This window comes from Dermochelys coriacea, chromosome 2, assembly GCF_009764565.3.
Source record: "Dermochelys coriacea isolate rDerCor1 chromosome 2, rDerCor1.pri.v4, whole genome shotgun sequence".
NCBI lineage: Eukaryota > Metazoa > Chordata > Testudines > Dermochelyidae > Dermochelys > Dermochelys coriacea.
Window position 1 is genome coordinate 271,037,062 of NC_050069.1, and position 12,449 is coordinate 271,049,510.

A 12,449-nucleotide genomic window follows, 5' to 3' on the forward strand; every position below is an offset into this window, starting at 1 on the left:
GCCCAGTGGGGCAGAGCTGCCCCAGGGCTGTGGTGCCACGCCCAGAGATGAGTGGCGGTGGGCGAGCGCTGCTGCTCAGTGATGCTCAGTGCTGCGGGGGGAAAGGGGGCTGTCTCCCAGTGGAGGTGGGCATGCTGGAGGCACTGGGGGTCCGTCTCAACCCCATGCTGCAGTCTCACTGCCCCTCCGCTCCCTCCCCAGCACCTGCACCAGGGGGATGCTGCTCTGCACCAGCCTGCCCTGCCCTGGTGAGTACTCAGCCGGCCGCTGGGGGGTCGCCGGGGGTGGAGAGGGGCCCACGGGGTAATGGTGCCCCCAGGCGTGTGATGCGGGATGCAGATGGGCCTACGGGTGCGATGGAGAAGGGGTGGCCTGGGGGATGCAATGGGAGTGGGGTGGGGTCTAGGTGGGGGGCCCTGGGGTGGGAAAGAGGGAGGGGAGAGTCCCAGGCCACACACTGATTGGGTAGCAGGGTTGGAGGGGACGTGGCCTCCCCGTGACTGCTAAAGGTGGGGGGGCAGGGGAGACGGTGGAGGGTGGCAAGAGGAGAAGAGGGCAAGGAGGTGGGGGATGGTGAGAGTAGAAGGCAGGGTGCAGCCAGGGGAGAAGGGGGTCAGGGAGGTGGGGGTGGTGAGAGGAGAAGGTGGGGGGTGGGTAGGAGGGGGTCTAGGCTGCTGGGAGAGACCTCCTGAGCGCCCCCTGCTCTGCACCCCTCTCCCCAGTGGCCGGAGGCTGGTGTGACTGGTCCCCATGGTCCCCCTGCTCCCGGACCTGCGGCAGTGAGGTGGTGACGCGGTACCGCGGCTGCGCCTGCCCCACACCTCAGCACGGGGGGACCGAGTGTGCCGGGGCGCAGGAGCGTCACGGGGACACCGGCACCCAGCTCCAGCACAAGGAGTGCCCCTCGGCTGCCTTCTGCCCCGGTACGGCCCCGAGCCTGGCCGGCGTCCCCTCCCCCCGCCAGCGTCCCCTCCCCCCGCCGGGTACGCCCCGAGACCGGCCGGCGTCCCCTCCCCCCGCCAGCGTCCCTCCCCCCGCCGGGTAGGGCCCCGAGCCCGGCCGGCGTCCCCTCCCCCCGCCAGCGTCCCTCCCCCCGCCGGGTACGGCCCCGAGCCCGGCCGGCGTCCCCTCCCCCCGCCAGCGTCCCTCCCCCCGCCGGGTACGGCCCCGAGCCCGGCCGGCGTCCCCTCCCCCCGCCAGCGTCCCCTCCCCCCGCCGGGTACGCCCCGAGCCCGGCCGGCGTCCCCTCCCCCCGCCAGCGTCCCCTCCCCCCGCCGGGTACGGCCCCGAGCCCGGACGGCGTCCCCTCCCCCCGCCGGGTACGCCCCGAGCCCAGCCGGCGTCCCCTCCCCCCGCCAACGTCCCTCCCCCCGCCGGGTACGCCCCGAGCCCGGCCGGCGTCCCCTCCCCCCCCCGCCAGCGTCCCCTCCCCCCGCCGGGTACGCCCCGAGCCCGGCTGGCGTCCCCTCCCTCGCCCAGTAAAGCCTCAGAGCCCACTTCTCCTGCCCGGGTACATCCCCAATCTCCTCCCCTCCCAGGTATGGCCTCAGCGCCTGCTCCCCCCTGCCTGGGTACTGCCCCAGAGCCCGCTCTGCCCCCCCAGGTACCGCCCCAGCGCCAGCTGCCACTGCCCTGGTATGGGCCCTACCCAGAGCCGACCCTGGGTCCCCCACCCAGCTATAGCCCCAACCTCGAGACGTTCTCCAGCCCCAGGCAGGGTCCTGTGTTACTCTGGCCCGCAGCCCTGCCCACCCTGGGGGTTATGGCAGGCCTAGGGGCCCAGGCTCCAGGCCCAGCCAGCCGAGGCTCGGGGAGCCGGGCTCATCTCTCTGGGGGTGGTTTGCAGTGGACGGTGGCTGGAGTTCCTGGGGGCCATGGTCGGCCTGCACCGCCTGCGCCGGGGAGTCGGCACGGAGCCGGGAGTGCAGCCGCCCCCCCGCCCGCTTCGGGGGCTTGCCCTGCCCCGGAGAAGCCCGGCAGAGCCGCGCCTGCCACGATGGAGACACCGTGTGTGAAGGTGAGAGCCGGCCCAGGCGCCGACCCCCCGAGGGGGCACTGCGCTGGGGCACGACGCCCAGCGGGCCCTGCCGTGCAGAGCTGCGCCCAGCCCCAGCCAGTGTTCTGCCGTGGGAAAAGGGGCCAAAGCCCCCTGGGAGCCGTCGCTGGGCCTGGCATGGCCGCCCGGCCTCTGTATAATCTTGCTCCCATCCCACCACACCCCCTTGGAGCCCCCCAGCCTCTGCCCCTTCCCGGCCTGGCCCCGCACCTTGGCCCCCTGCGCCCCGGCTTGGCCCCCTCGCTGTCAGGCCCGTAGCCCACATGGCTGCAGCACCTCCGGGGCCCGGTTGCGGGCGAGTGGAAGCGGTGGCCAGGGCAGGGGCCGGGCCCAGGGGGTGACTGGGCAGCAGGACCTGTGGGGCAGGGCGCAGAGTAGCAGGGGCAGGCTGGGTGGAGCCGGACGGGTCACTGGGCTTGTGGCTGAAGACCCAGCAGCGCTCATGGTGCCGCAGTGCCACCCACGCCGGGGGCAGGGAGCAGCTGAGGATGGGCTGGGAATGCTACCCTGGCAGCCCAGCTGCTCCTCGGAGACCCGGCTGGCGGCCACCCCCGCCCTGGGCAGCCCTGCCAGCCTCATCTTCACCCCTGCCCGTCTGCTGCCCCGGGCAGGGCTGATAGTGTCAAGGACTCACAGGTTGTACCCACTCATGGCCCCATGTGGTCCCTGGGGAGAACCCCCTTCCGGCCCCCTCAGGAAGTCCCCTTGCTCTGGACCCCAGGGGCCTCCACTCCCAGAGGGAGCAATGCCCCCCCTCCAATCTCCCCATCCGCAGAGGGAGCAATGCCCCCCGATCTCCCCACTCCCAGAGGGAGCAATGCCCCCCCTCCAATCTCCCCATCCGCAGAGGGAGCAATGCCTCCCGATCTCCCCACTCCCAGAGGGAGCAATGCCCCCCCTCCAATCTCCCCATCCGCAGAGGGAGCAATGCCCCCCGATCTCCCCACTCCCAGAGGGAGCAATGCCACCCTGTTCTCTAGACCCGAGCGACTCTCAGCCGGCGTAAATCAGGAGGGTTTAGTAAGCGTCTGAACCCAGCCCGGGAAACTCTCTGGGCTGCAGTCCTGGTCTCCCTCAGCACAGCACATCTAGGTCTGTCCTGCATCCAGGGGGGCTCTGCCTGCTCCCTCTCTCCAGTCCCGAGCGCCCCCCCTTCCCAGCTGAGCATCTGATATCACCTCCTCCAAGCCCCCCCTCTGTCCATTGTCTTCTCTCCAGCTAAACCGGGTCACCTGGGCCCCCTCTCCCCTCTTCTGTCCTCTGGCCCCTCTGGCTGGAGCCAGCTGGTTGGGTCACCGGGGTCCTCTCTCCGCAGCCCATTGTCCTCCCACTGGCCAGACCCGGCTGTGACTCCCGAGCTGGGCTTCCCGGTCACCCGTCGCTGAGTCTCCATTCTCCAGGCCGTTTGCTGGCCCCCTGGAACCACAAACCCCCCCTCCCACCACCTCGTTAAACCAGGAACGCCCAGGGAAACTGAGTCCCACCCCCTCCGCATGCAAACCACTGGAAAAACCAAGAGAACCCCCCGCTTCATCACAGATGACTGGAGCGGCCTGTGTGCTGCGTGATTTCCTTGCCGCTCCCTGTACAACCCGGGCACCGGCCGTGCTGCCCCCAGCACCGTGCCCGGCAGGGGCAGCCCTAGAGGGCAGTGTGGCCCGCGCTGTGTGCCGGGTGCTGCCAGGTTTGCGGGAGGGGGTGACCCCGGCTCTCTCCCCGCAGGCTGCGGCGGGGGGCAGGTGGCTTTCGCCTGTGGCAAGCCCTGCCCCCGCTCCTGCGAGGACCTGCAGGCGGACACGGCCTGCCTGGACAGCCCCCAGTGCCAGCCCTCGTGCGGCTGCCCCGCTGGCCAGCTCCTCCAGGACGGGGCGTGTGTGAGCCTGGCGCGGTGCCACTGCAAGTATCACAACAGCTCCCTGGGTGAGTGCAGGCCTGGGGCTGGAGGGGACGGTGCAGCCAGGTAAACCTCCACGGCTGGGGGGGGCTGCAAGGAGGCTACAGGAGGCTGGGCGAGGGAGGGCACGGGAGAGGCTGCAGGGGTAGTGAGGGGGCTGCGTCTGTGGCTTTCCGGGAGGGTGACGCCCCCGCCCGTCTCTCCGCAGAGGCTCCGGAGCAGCAGCCCCTCTCGTCCTGGGCTGGCCCCGTGCCCTGGGAGTACCTGCAGCCTGGGCAGACCGTGTATGGGCCCTGCCAGAACTGGTGAGTGCTGGGCTCGGCGGGCACTCGGGGCCCCCTCCCCTAGGCAGCCTGGGGGCCGGAACGCTGGCACTGCCCACATCCGTCCTGGGTAGTGGAGTCGAAATCCCCATGCCTGGGGGCTGCGGATGGCTCTGGGGGCTGGGAGCTGCTGGGCCTCGGGGCAGTCTCAGGGGCAGGTGCCACTGGCAAACCCCCTGACCGCAACCCACCCCCCTCTCCAGGGCCCTGCCTGGCATCTGGCCAGAGGTGGCTGAGTGAGCCAAGGAGACGGACCCTCCTCCAGGCCTTGTGGAGCTGCAGCCCCTGCCCATCAGGGCTGGGCTCTGGGGCAGTGCCCGGGGGGAGGGGAGGCCTGGGTGGGTCATCGGGGCTGGGCTCTGGGGCAGTGCCCGGGGGGAGGGGAAGCCTGGGTGGGTCATCGGGGCTGGGCTCTGGGGCAGTGCCCGGGGGGAGGGGAGGCCTGGGTGGCTCATCGGGGCTGGGCTCTGGGGCAGTGCCCGGGGGGAGGGGAGGCCTGGGTGGTCATCGGGGCTGGGCTCTGGGGCAGTGCCCGGGGGGAGGGGAGGCCTGGTGGCTCATCGGGGCTGGGCTCTGGGGCAGTGCCCGGGGGGAGGGGAGGCCTGGGTGCGTCATCGGGGCTGGGCTCTGGGGCAGTGCCCGGGGGGAGGGGAGGCCTGGGTGGCTCATCGGGGCTGGGCTCTGGGGCAGTGCCCGGGGGGAGGGGAGGCCTGGGTGGTTCATCGGGGCTGGGCTCTGGGGCAGTGCCCGGGGGGAGGGGAGGCCTGGGTGGCTCATCGGGGCTGGGCTCTGGGGCAGTGCCCGGGGGGAGGGGATGCCTGGGTGGCTCATCGGGGCTGGGCTCTGGGGCAGTGCCCGGGGGGAGGGGAGGCCTGGGTGGGCTCATCGGGGCTGGCTCTGGGGCAGTGCCCGGGGGGAGGGGAGGCCTGGGTGGGCTCATCGGGGCTGGGCTCTGGGGCAGTGCCCGGGGGGAGGGGATGCCTGGGTGGCTCATCGGGGCTGGGCTCTGGGGCAGTGCCCGGGGGGAGGGGAGGCCTGGGTGGGTCATCGGGGCTGAGCTCTGGGGCAGTGCCCGGGGGAAGGGGCAGGCCTGGGTGGGTCATCGGGGCTGGGCTCTGGGGCAGTGCCCGGGGGGAGGGGAAGCCTGGGTGGTTCATCGGGGCTGGGCTCTGGGGCAGTGCCCGGGGGGGAGGGGAAGCCTGGGTGGTTCATCGGGGCTGAGCTCTGGGGCAGTGCCCGGGGGGAGGGGAGGCCTGGGTGGCTCATTGGGGCTGGGCTCTGGGCAGTGCCCGTGGGGAGGGGAGGCCTGGGTGGGTCATCGGGGCTGGGCTCTGGGGCAGTGCCTGGGGGGAGGGGAGGCCTGGATGGGTCATCGGGGCTGGGCTCTGGGGCAGTGCCCGGGGGAGGGGAGGCCTGGGTGGGTCATCGGGGCTGGGCTCTGGGGCAGTGCCCGGGGGGAGGGGAGGCCTGGGTGGGTCATCGGGGCTGGGCTCTGGGGCAGTGCCCGGGGGGAGGGGAGGCCTGGGTGGTTCATCGGGGCTGAGCTCTGGGGCAGTGCCCGGGGGGAGGGGAGGCCTGGATGGGTCATCGGGGCTGGGCTCTGGGGCAGTGCCCGGGGGGAGGGGAGGCCTGGGTGGGTCATCGGGGCTGGGCTCTGGGGCAGTGCCCGGGGGGAGGGGAGGCCTGGGTGGGTCATCGGGGCTGGGCTCTGGGCAGTGCCCGGGGGGAGGGGAAGCCTGGGTGGTTCATCGGGGCTGAGCTCTGGGGCAGTGCCCGGGGGGAGGGGAGGCCTGGATGGGTCATCGGGGCTGGGCTCTGGGGCAGTGCCCGGGGGGAGGGGAGGCCTGGGTGGCTCATCGGGGCTGGGCTCTGGGGCAGTGCCCGGGGGGAGAGGAGGCCTGGATGGGTCATCGGGGCTGGGCTCTGGGGCAGTGCCCGGGGGGAGGGGAGGCCTGGGTGGGTCATCGGGGCTGGGCTCTGGGGCAGTGCCCGGGGGGAGGGGAGGCCTGGGTGGGTCATCGGGGCTGGGCTCTGGGGCAGTGCCAGGGTTTTCTCTCCCAGCTTGGGCACCGAGCATGCGGGGCTCTCGTCTGTGGCTGCCCAGGGCTGGGGCAGGGGTGTTGGATGCAGGTGCAGTTGTGGGCTGCGTGGCCGGTGGGCAGCCCCCCCGGGCGGTAATGCGCACTCCCCTCCCCGCAGCACCTGTGAGGATGGGCACCTGCAGTGCCGCGCTGACCCTGCGTGCCGGCTGGATGGCGGCTGGGGGGCCTGGGGGCCGTGGTCGCCCTGTCCCCAGCGCTGCCAGGAGGGCACCCAGTTCCGCTTCCGAGAGTGTGATAACCCGGCCCCCCAACACGGGGGCAGGGGCTGCACCGGGGACAGCCAGCAGCAGCGAGCCTGCCACCAGGGCGAGCCGCCCTGCCAAGGTGAGAGCCGGGGCATGGGGCACTGCAGGGGGGCAAACTGGGGGTGCTGACCCCCATGCCCCAGTGCAGTTGGGGGACGGTGTTACAGGGCACATCCCAGCTGCGCCCAGGCCCTTTCCCTGCGCAGTGGGGTCACGGTGGCACCTACAGACCCTGACCAAGCCAGGGCCTGTCTCTGTCTGGGACATCAGAGCTCTGCCCCACGAGCAGCGGCCTGGCGCGGGGGCACCGGGAGGTCCTTGGGCGGACGAGTACCGGCGGGGGACAGACAGTGCTGGTGGTGGGGGCCCATTGTACCCCGTGTCTGTGTCCTGCCCCCCGCAGAGGAGGCGCCGTGGAGCGACTGGTCCCCGTGGGCGCCGTGCAGCGTGTCCTGTGGCGGGGGAGAGCAGATCCGCACGCGCCGGTGTCGCCAGCCGGCCTGCCAGGGGCTGGCCGTGCAGAGCAAGACCTGCCACACCCAGGTCTGCCTCGGTGAGTGACCCCTGGGGAGTAACCAGCCCCCGCTCGGGGAGTAACTGCCCCCCCCGGGGAGTAACTGCCCCCTTCTCCTCCCCCGCCCAGGGAGTAACTGCCCCGTCCCCTCTTCTACCCAGGGAGTAACGGCCCCAATCCCCCCCTTGGGGATTAACGGCCCCCCTATTGTAAGTACTCCCCCACTGCCCTCCTTCCCTGACCGGCTCCCCCTCCTCGGGGAGTAACCCCCCACTGCCCCGTCTCAGTGAGTAGCCCCCAATGATAGGCGACCCCCGCATCGGCTGAGTGCAGAGTGAGGCGGCAGGTGGGAGGAGGGCCGGGGCTGGCTCTGCAGCAGGGGGAGGGGGACAGGACACCCCCCTCCCAGGCCCCAAGCGCAGGGAGCTCAGGCCTGTTTGTTGCTCTCCCCACAGAGGTGGGCTGCCCGGCGGGACGCCTGTACCGGGAGTGCCTGCAGGAGGAGGGCTGCCCGTACAGCTGTGCCCACCTCACCCGCCAGATGGACTGCTTCTCCGACGGCTGTGAGGAGGGCTGCCACTGCCCGGCGGGCACCTACCAGCACGACGGAGCCTGCGTCCAGGTCAGGCGCCCACTGGCCGTTTCCTCGCTCTGCAGGGGGCAGAGAGCAGCATGGCATGGGCAGCCCCGCTCAGCTTCCTGCCCATGGCACTTGACCTAAGCCACGTCCAGTGCATTGTGGGTTGGGGATACATGAGCTAAGCCACGCCCCAGTGCATTGTGGGTGCGGGGATACATGAGCTAAGCCACGCCCCAGTGCATTGTGGGATATATCCGTGGGTGTTCCCTGGCTGCGAGCTGTGCTGGCCACATGCAGCCGGGCCCTATGGGGGCAGGAACAGGGCAGGCTGCCCAGGAGGAGTTGGCTGGTGTCCCGGAGTCCCCGGGCGACGCTCTGGAGCTGCTCCCTACGAAGCCAGGCAGGACTCTGGGGGAGTCTCCTCTCGGGGAGCAGCCTGTCTGCAGGACACACAGCTCACCCGGCTCCCCCTTCCTGGGTCTGACCTCGGAGCATCCAGCATCCTCTGCCCCTCCGTGCGCTTCCCACAGCGAGTCCGCCCAGGCGGGGTCCTGGGGGAGGCCAGAGGGTCCTGCCCCACAACTTCGCAGTCAGACGGGACTCTCAGCCAGCCAGTAAAACGAAAGGTTTATTAGATGACAGGAACATGGTCTAACACAGAGCTTGTAGGTGCAGAGAACAGGACCCCTCAGCTGGGCCCATTTTGGGGGGCAGTGAGCCAGACAACCCCGTCTGCACTTCACTCCATGTCCCCAGCCAGCCCCCCCTCCTCTGGGTTTTGTCCCTTTCCCGGGCCAGGAGGTCACCGGATTCCTTTGTTCTCCATCCCTTTAGCTCTCACCTTGCAGGGGGGAAGGGCCCAGGCCATCAGTGGCCAGGAAACAGGGTGTCGGCCATTCTCTGTGTCCAGACCCCTGCCCACACCTGCCCTCGAGGGCTCTGCAATGATCAAACACCCTTATCCCACCACCTAGATACTTAAGAACTGCCTAGGGGAAACTGAGGCACCTCTACACTATTCAGAGGAAACATTAAGAACAGTCCCGCTTCGTAACAGCTGGCGAGGCCGTCCCTGGCTGTGGGCGCACAGGGGGGATGCACCAGGCCAATGGCCCTTCGAGTCAGAGCCCTGCAGCATGGGGATGGCTCGCTGGGGTGGCTGCGGGTGCTCTAGGGGCCCGTACACCAGCATTAGCCCATGGAGGGCAGAGGCCCAGTCCCTGTGTTCTCCATGCCGGAGGGGTCCCGGCCCCCGATACGACCACCGCCGTTTTTGCCTCCCGTGCAGGAGTGCCCCTGCCTGGTCACCGAGGAGACCCTGCAGAAGCTCCAGAATCATTCGGCAAATGCCAGCACCCTCCCGGCCGTCCTCACCACCCAGGGCCGCTGGGTCTCTCTGGGCCAGGAGGTGCAGCCCCGCGACACCATCCGCTCCGCCTGCAGCACCTGGTGAGTCCGCCTGCGTGACGGCCCCGCCCCGGCTGCGGGGCTGTGTCTGCCATTGCGGCTCTGGCTCTGCAGGGGGGCTGGACCGAGCCTAGCCAGCCCTCCAGGGCACCAGTGTCTGGGTGTGGCCCTCTTCCCTCCCCCAGCGCTGGTTTGAGAGCTGCTCCTCCCAGATCAGTCAGAGCAAGGAAACCCTGCTCCACGGGGGGCTGAGTCGAACCCCACGCGCCTCCCCCAGGACTGGGATGGGGAACAGGGTGACCCCCTGGCTGGCAGCACAGCCAGCCTGATCCCACGGAGCCGCCTACACCCAGGGCCTGTGACAATGTGCTGAGCAGCCAGCGAGAGCCGGGAACAGGCCCCAGGAGGGCGACCAGCTGAGCTCTCCGGGTGCATCCCTCTCCCCAGGGACCGGCTGCGTCCTGGCCTGGCGGCTGCGAGGGACCTGCAAGCCCCATTGCAGAATGTGGGGCCGCGCAGGGCTTGTGCTTCTGGAACCTGGCTGGCTTAGAAGGGAATTTGCAGGGTCTCAATGCTGGGAGCTACCAGCCTAACCCCATCCACCCGGCTCTTGTTCTGGGGCCGTGTACAGTTCTGGGGTGTGAGCACTGTGTATGGGGCGGCCCTAGAGAGTGGGCTGGGCCAGAGCTCGGCATGGCCCCACTACCGCCTTTCTGGACTTGAGCTGTCCCTGGAACATCTGCTGCTCTGCCCGGGCCGCCCTGAACCGCCCCTTCCTTGGCTGCAGGGCCTTGCTGCTCTGCCTGCCTGGCTCTGCAGCGGGCCCATCCCCCCATGGGCTGCGCTCGCTCGGGACCTGCATCTCTGCTACACCCTCCCCTGCCGGGGACTGCGCTCTCCTGATCGTTCGGATCCTGCCCGTGCCGGGCCGTTCTGACCTCTCCTGGCTGTTCCCTTCCAGCACCTGCCACAACGGCCAGCTGAACTGCTCTTTCTCCCGATGCCCGCTGGACGGCGGCTTCGCGCCCTGGAGCCCCTGGACACCCTGCTCCGTGAGCTGCGGGGGGTTGGGGCACATGACCAGGGCACGGGGCTGCACCAGCCCCCCTCCTGCCAACGGAGGGAAGGACTGCGTGGGCCCTCGGACTGACATCAAGTACTGCCAGACACCGGACTGCCCAGGTGAGTGGGCACCTGGGTGCTCTGCAGACCCGCTCTCCCCTGTGCCCCCAGATTCCTCGTGGGAGCGGGCGAGATGGGCAGGGCCGGCCGTGTCCAGCTGCTTCTCCATGCCACTGGCAGTTAGCTCGCTCCATGGGTTCCCTGGGGGGTAGCGCCGGCCTGGCAGACCCCTCGCTGCTGCCGGCTCTGGATGGACCAGCTCCAGCTGGCACTGGCTTACCCTCCTGGAAGCTCTGGCCTGTGAATGTTGGGCACTGCCCAGAGGGGTCCCGACGTGGGGGTGTTAGAGTCCCCACCTGGAGAGCAAGCAGCTCTCAGGCTGGGGGAGGCACTGTCCGCTCTGCTGCCATGCCGTGGCACTCAGCAGGCCTGCCCGGCGAGCACAGCAAGCACCACACGGGCCCCTTGGCTTTTCAGGCATGGCTCGCAGGCGCCAAGTGCCGGAGAACCCGCCCCGGCCCCGGCCTGGCCCCGGCCCCGGCCCCGGCTGGCTGAGCTGCAGCGGCTGTGGTAGAGAGAGCCAGGTGTGAGAACCCGCCCCGTCCGCGGGCCGGCGGGGCCCAGGGTCACTCCCTCCGCCAGGCAGAACTCACGCTGTTTCCAGTCGGCAGCGTCGGACTCAGCTTCAGCCAATGGCTGTCGTTAGCCAGGAACATCCCCGCATCGACTTCACCTGCGCCTCCCACTGGGCCCTGGGCCCTTGGCTCGCAGACATCACCTCCCGTGGGGTTCTCATGGCCATGAGCCGGGCCCTTGCCACCCTTCTCCGGCTGCGCCGGCTAGCAGAGGGGCTGGTGCTGCTGGCGGAGCTCCTGCGGGCCGGCCCAGCCTGGCAGCGGGCATGCGAGGAAGCTGGCAGCCACAGAAGCGTAACTCTCCCTTCTTTCTTCTGCCCTCCCCAGTGGTGCCTGGTCCCACGAAGGAGCCTGTCTCCAGCGTGCCAGGTGAGGGGAGAGGCTGGGGCTCCCAGGGGCCTGCTGGGGGCGGGTGGCCAGGGCTGTTACAAACACGGGGGTTAGAGCTGGAGCCTTGCCTGCGGGCCCTGCTTCCCCAGGAAGGGGAGAGTGCACCAGGCTCCACCGCCTGGCGAGGCTGCAGCCCGTCTGCTGACCTGCAGGCAGTGGAGGGGGCACAAGTCACCTGGCACCCCTTGCCCGCAGCCTGCATCTAGTGGACGGACCCCGTGCTGGGCTCCAGCTCTGGGAGGGCAGTGGGATCTAGTGGTTCAAGTGGGGGTGGGAGAATCCAGGACTCCTGGGTTCTACCCCAGCTGAGGGGGCAGTGGGTTCTAGCGGTTAGAGCCATGAAGTGGGAATCAGGACTCCTGGGTCCTCCCCAGACCTGCCGTTGGCTCTCTGTGATCTTGGGTAAGTCCCTTCTCCTCTGGGCCTCAGTTTCCCCCTGTAGCAGGGCTGCGTTCCTGCTCCCCCCAGGGGTGGGGTCTGGAAGCGGTTTGAGGCCATGAGCAGTGAGTTAACCCCCGCTGCCCCCCGTTCCCCTACGCTCCAGGCTCTGAGGAGGGCTTCAGCCTCTGGTCCCCCTGGAGCCCCTGCTCCAAAACCTGCACCGATCCCGAGTTCCCAGCCATGAAAACCCGGACCCGGGTTTGTGGGGGAGGAGCCAACTGTACTGGGGAGTCGTTCCAGGAGCGGGCATGTAACCTGCCCCAGTGCACAGGTGAGGCATCCGGACCGGGCGTGTAACCTGCCCCAGTGCACAGTGGGACACCGGGCGGGGGGCCAAGGGAACCGAGCTGCCCCCTCACCCCACGAGCAGGACAGGGCTGCAGTGCACTGGCCTGGCTGGGTGTCGGGTGTGGGTGCACCTCAGCCCCGGTCCATGCTCTGCGCAGCTAGGAGAGTCCCTCGAAGGGCCACGAGTGACAGGTGAGGAGCTGGGACATCGACCAGCAGCCCCGGGTAGCAGGCCAGCGCCAGGGCAGCGTGGGATCCCTGGGGCTGGGCAGCTGGGCAGAGGACAGGGGCTGTCTCCAGGGTGATGAGTGCACCATCGCCCCAAGTGCCCTGAATTCCCCTGCAGGGACCCCCCCAGTTTGCCCCCTGCCCCCCCAGCTCGCCCTATCCAGCCCCCACAGGATCACCCACAGCTCACTCTGAGCTCCCCCTCCCTGCCCCGCAGCTTACCC

General features: G+C 70.1%; 2 protein-coding genes across 2 annotated transcripts in view; one reads left to right on the top strand and one right to left on the bottom strand.

The window, feature by feature from the left end:
• The window catches only part of LOC119850710, an 829,101-nt gene that overhangs the window by 611,217 nt on the left and 205,435 nt on the right, over positions 1-12,449 (bottom strand). The window lies entirely within an intron of this gene.
• Positions 1-12,449, top strand: part of LOC119850715 (SCO-spondin-like) — a 120,222-nt gene that overhangs the window by 81,238 nt on the left and 26,535 nt on the right. The window contains exons 74-85 of the mRNA XM_043507142.1: positions 202-248; positions 723-923; positions 1,847-2,017; positions 3,779-3,976; positions 4,159-4,255; positions 6,473-6,699; positions 7,024-7,173; positions 7,590-7,756; positions 9,003-9,163; positions 10,083-10,303; positions 11,206-11,247; positions 11,813-11,980. Coding sequence (XP_043363077.1) covers positions 202-248; positions 723-923; positions 1,847-2,017; positions 3,779-3,976; positions 4,159-4,255; positions 6,473-6,699; positions 7,024-7,173; positions 7,590-7,756; positions 9,003-9,163; positions 10,083-10,303; positions 11,206-11,247; positions 11,813-11,980 — 1,850 coding nt within the window. The remainder of the gene's footprint in view (positions 1-201; positions 249-722; positions 924-1,846; positions 2,018-3,778; positions 3,977-4,158; positions 4,256-6,472; positions 6,700-7,023; positions 7,174-7,589; positions 7,757-9,002; positions 9,164-10,082; positions 10,304-11,205; positions 11,248-11,812; positions 11,981-12,449) is intronic.